This window comes from Sinocyclocheilus anshuiensis, unplaced genomic scaffold (genome assembly GCF_001515605.1).
Source record: "Sinocyclocheilus anshuiensis isolate Anshui unplaced genomic scaffold, SAMN03320099.WGS_v1.1 scaffold743, whole genome shotgun sequence".
In the NCBI taxonomy this organism is placed as follows: Eukaryota; Metazoa; Chordata; class Actinopteri; order Cypriniformes; family Cyprinidae; genus Sinocyclocheilus; species Sinocyclocheilus anshuiensis.
In genome coordinates, this window is record NW_015552601.1 from 399,725 (window position 1) to 405,231 (window position 5,507).

Here is a 5,507-nt window from a genome sequence, read left to right on the forward strand (position 1 = left end):
AGACAGACAGACAGATAGATAGATAGACAGACAGACAGATTGATAGATAGATTGATAGACAGATAGATAGACTATATTTTAAAACTGCACAAAAAATATTCTATTCAAAATATAAAATTAAAATCTAATTCAAAATATTAACAAAAACTGTGATACTTAAATAATAGTAGTGTCGAGTCACTTTCAGGGTTATTGCTAAAAACATTTTTATGAAAACTGAAATAAAACATAAGTATTAGATAAACTTCAACTAAATGAAAATTAGTTAATTGTATAAGTTTAAGTTGAAGCTCTAAAATTACTCAATTGAAAGTAACTGAAATAAAAAGTAAAACCTAAATGGTGGTAATAAATACTTTGATACTTAACTCTGGTGTCTAGTCACTTCCAGGGTTATTATTAAAAACATTTTTAAGTAAAATTTAAATGAAATCTAAAAATTTGATTTAAAATAAAACTTCCAACTCAATGAAAATTAGAAATAAGTTTAAGCAGAAACACTAAACTGAAAGAAACTGAAATAAGAAGTAAAACCTAAATGGAAATATATATAAAAAAAAATAATACAAATAAAGCTAAAATCTAGTTCAAAATATAAACAAAAACTCTGATACTTAAATAACACTTGTGTCAAGTCACTTCCAGGGTTATTATTAAAAACCATTTTTAACAAAAATAAATAAAATATAAATATTAGATGAAAAAACAAGAATTAGAAATCATTTTATGTTGAAGAACTAAAATTAGTAAATGGAAACAAAGTAAAACATGAATAGAAATAGTAAAAAAGAAAATGCAAAAAAGAAAACAAAAGCTAAAGTTGAAGTTCATAGTATTAATAAAAACTATAAAAGTATATAAATGATACTAAATCAGTCTGTACTGCTCTTATCATGAACAGTTTATCCATGCAGTTTATTATAATATTTCACAAAAAAGTCATAATTATAATCGCCTCTGAAGCAACTTTTTCTCTCCTGCTGATGTAACCAAGGCCGTGAGGTTTAAGAAAAATAATATTAACCAGTAATATGTATAATTATATAAATACATCACATTGCAGATGTTAAATGTGTAGCGAATACTGTTTTCTTGTTGCATTTAATGTCCTTAAATTCATGTTTTGTTTTTCAGGTGTCACATTATCACTCAGTTTAATCAAGGCTTCTACAATTGCATCATCGCCACAGACGAACAGGGCCTGGAGAATCCCGCTCGACGTTCCCAGAAAACAAAGGAGAAAGGAAAGAAGAAAAAGTAAGAGATCCCAGCAGTGGAAATGCATAAAACATTTGCGCATTAAATATGATTTCTTCTATCTTGAAAATGTTAGGTGTGTTGAAATGATTTCTGTATTAAATATTTCTACTGATTTTGGTTTCGTCCCCCCAGAGGAAAAGACAAGGAATATGGCGTTTCCAGAGGAATCGATTTCCACAACGTGTCTAATGTGATCAACTTTGATTTTCCCTCTTCAGTTGAGTCCTACATCCACCGCGTCGGCAGGTGTGCAGACAATATTACTGTATACTCTATTATTATTATTATTATTATTATTATTATTATAGCATTTATATTTTTAATTGGATTTTTTTTCATATTTTCAGTTTTCATTTTAACCCTCATAATGCATACAGAATCTCTATATGATTGTCACCTTTTTTTCCCACTTTGGTTGAGAAATCTTATTTGAATATATGATTGTATAAAATATATAAGAACATATAATCTGAGAATGACCAGTATTAACCCCTTTGGAATTAATGGAATTTAATTAAATTCCATTGACTATATAACTCATGATTGCTCAAATGTATGAAACATACATAATTATTTCTAACAAAACAACATAAATAATACTCCGAAAAGTTTTTAAACAAAATAAATTCATTGTAATGCATACACGTTCACTTTCAGATGAAAAAAGTAATACATTTGTCAGTACAGTAGGCGTACATATTTATGTTTATCAACAAAATTCAGTCCCAAAAGTGTTGTGTGAGATTTGTGGAAAAGGCTTAATATATTTTACAGTTTTCTTGACACTTGTATAACTTCATAGATAATTTAAGAAAAATATGTTTGACACCTAATGGTACTTCATACATACACGGGTCCAAAATGACTCAAACGCAAAATATTTTTTGAATGGTTATACCTCTTAAGAAATAATTGTAAAAAAATCTGAAAAATAATAATGATGTGTATTTTGTTAGTCTTAAAGCACTTGCATAGTTTCGTTCCCTTAGTAAAATCTATGCAGTTTTTAGAAATGTTTATGCATCTCTTCTGGGTCAAAATGGACACGAATGCTTTATGAGGGTTAAGTTTAACTTTTAGTCATTTTTCCAAAGTGACTTACAAATGAGGACAATGGAAGCAATCAAAATCAACACAAGAGCAATGATACACAAGTGCTATAACCAGTCTCAGTTAGCTTAACACAGTACATATAGCCAGGTTTTTTTTTAATCATATAATAAATAAAACGAAAACAGAATAGAAAAAGAATAGAGCAAGCTAGTGTTAGAGGCCTTTTTTGCTTTTGTTAATTGTAAAATAAATAAAAAGAAAAAAAAATAGATGGAATACAAAAAGAATAGAGAAGCAAGTGTTAGTTTTTTTGTTTTTTTAAGAAAACAAGCAGTTAGTAAATAAATAGAGTGCAAGTCTAAAAGGGGCAAGTTTTTTTTTATAAAGAATAGAATTAGAATAGAGAGTGCTAGAGTTAGAGTTTCAAATAAAGATGGAAGAGATACGTTTTTAGCTGATTCTTGAAGATGGCTAAGGACTCAGAATTAATTTAATTTTTAATTAATTTTGTGTGCTTTTTGCCATTTTCTCAGTCTTTTTATATATATATTTCTATTTAATTTATTTCAATTTTAGTACTTCAAGTTGTTCATTTACTTCAACAGTGTAAAAACCGTCTTTGCTCTCTGTTTATCTACATATTGAAATAATAATGACATATTGGTTAATAGAGTTGGGCTTAATTGTATAATGTTTCTATTTTCAGTTTTCATTTATATATCTGTTTAATTAATATTTTTCATTTTTTTGTAATTTTAGTATTTTATTTCTAAATGATTTCTTATTCTACATTTATTTCTACATTTCATTTAGCTTTTCATCTAATATTTATATTTTGTATTCTATTCATTTTTATATTATTTTCAGCTTTCGAATAGTTTTATTTGACAGTTTTAGTTAACGATAACAATACTGATTTTTCTTCAGAACAGCTTGTGCGGATAATCCCGGGAGCGCGCTGTCCTTCATATCGCATACAGAAATTCCCATGCTCACGCAGGTCGAAAACACTCTTACTGGAGGTAAAAGTCACAGGTTTTAGAGGATGTTTATTTTAACATGGTCACAGGAAGCTAACTTATGCCTGCTCATGTTGTTAAAAACCTAGTATGTGACCCTGGAGCACAAAAGCAGTCTTAAGTCGCTGGGGTATATTTGTAGCAATAGCCAAAAATACATTGTATGGCTCAAAATGATAGATTTTTCTTTTATGCCAAAAATCATTAGGGTATTAAGTAAAGATCATGTTCCTACCATAAATATATCAAAACTTAATTTTTGATCAGTAATATGCATTGCCAAGAACTTCATTTGGACAACTTTAAAGGAGATTTTCTCAGTATTTAGATTTTTTTGATTTTCAAATAGTTGTATCTCGGCCAGATATTGTCCTATCCTAATAAACCATACATCAATGGAAAACTTATGTATTCAGCTTTCAGATGATGTATAAATCTCAATTTCAAAAAATTGACCCTTATGACTGGTTTTGTGGTTCAGGGTAACATATTATAAACTAACATAATTCTTGTAAATAGAATGCTGGTATTGTGTAGAATATAGGCTCTTTGAATATCTCTTCAATTTTTTTTTTTAATTCTACATTGGCAGAAAATAATGTTGTGTGTTTCAAGATCATGATTAATCACATCCAAAATAAATGTTTTTGTTTACATAAAATGTGTGTGTGCTGTGTATATTTATTATGCATATATAAATACACAGACATGCATTATATATATTGAAAATATTTACATGTATATATTTATAGTCATATAATTTATATATACATATATTTAATATATGCACATATCATATTTTTATAAATATATGCATGCATGTGTGTATTTATATATAATTAATAAATATACACCGCACACACACATATATTATGTAAACAAAAGCTTTTATTTTGGATGTGATTAATCGCTATTTAAGATACAAAATGATAATATTGTAATGAATTATTATAAATTACAAGCAAATTCATTTTTCCTTGTCTGTTTTCAGACAGCACACATGACAGTGTTTTGAAGCCGTACGGGTTCAAAATGGAAGAAATCGAGGGATTCAGATACAGATGCCGGGTATGTTTGTGTCCTCACGCAGCACTGAAGCTGTGTTTGTGGTTCGGCTCACCTGAGGAGTCTCTTTTGTGCTTTAATTTACCCAGGATGCCATGAGATCGGTGACGAAGCAGGCGGTGAAGGAGGCCAGACTGAAGGAGATCAAACAGGAGCTGCTCAATTCAGAGAAACTCTAGGTTTGTGGTCGCGTCATTTCAAGCAGTTCATCTCTAATGTCCAGTGATTGGTTGTCATTGATTTTCTGTGTGACAGACGTACTTCGAAGACAATCCCAGAGACCTGCAGCTGCTGCGACACGACAAAGACCTTCATCCCGCCGTCATCAAACCTCACCTGAAGAACGTGCCCGATTACCTGGGTAACAATTCATTGCCTTTTTATTGATCTGTATATATGATACAGAGACAAACAGATCGTCAAAACACATTTTCATGTCTGAAAAGTCTCGTCAATCCTCTGAAACGACGGAAGAAAAAGAAGAATAAAGCAGCCGGCGTGATGCTGAGCAGCTTTAAAGTGAGAATACAGATCGTTCATGTATTTGAACAGTGTACTAACACCAGTTATATGTGTGTGTGTGTGTGTGTGTGTGTATATGTATGTGTATGTATATTTCTATTTAACTCTAATGTATATTTATTTCTTTTTTTAGTAATTTTAGTATTTAAACTTATTATTCTAAATATTATTTAAGCTTTTCATTTAATATTAATAATATATTTAATTTTCGCTTAATTTCAATTATCAAAAAAATGTATTTTTATTATTTTATTTATAGATGAGAATACAAATCGTTCACTTACACAGTTTAACGCTTTCGCTCACTGTTTGATCTACATATTGATATAATAATGCCATATTGTTTAGTTGGGCAGCAGTGATTTTTAATAGTATTGATATACTATTATATTTTTTTATATTTTGAATTGGATTACATTTTTTCTGTTTTCAGTTTAATTTTAGTTAAAGGTTTAAGTAATTTGTGTCATTAATATTATTGTTTGAAATATGTCCATGTAGTATTTTTTATTATTATTTTAGTACTTCAATTTATGCAAAGATATATATATATATATATATATATATATATATATATATATACATACA

At 28.7% G+C, this 5,507-nt stretch overlaps 1 protein-coding gene across 1 annotated transcript in view; it reads left to right on the top strand.

Moving 5' to 3' along the window:
• Positions 1–5,507, top strand: part of LOC107665782 (probable ATP-dependent RNA helicase DDX56) — an 11,412-nt gene that overhangs the window by 4,780 nt on the left and 1,125 nt on the right. The window contains exons 7-12 of the mRNA XM_016456800.1: positions 1,135–1,257; positions 1,393–1,506; positions 3,241–3,335; positions 4,324–4,400; positions 4,487–4,576; positions 4,653–4,916. Coding sequence (XP_016312286.1) covers positions 1,135–1,257; positions 1,393–1,506; positions 3,241–3,335; positions 4,324–4,400; positions 4,487–4,576 — 499 coding nt within the window. The 3' untranslated portion in view covers positions 4,653–4,916. The remainder of the gene's footprint in view (positions 1–1,134; positions 1,258–1,392; positions 1,507–3,240; positions 3,336–4,323; positions 4,401–4,486; positions 4,577–4,652; positions 4,917–5,507) is intronic.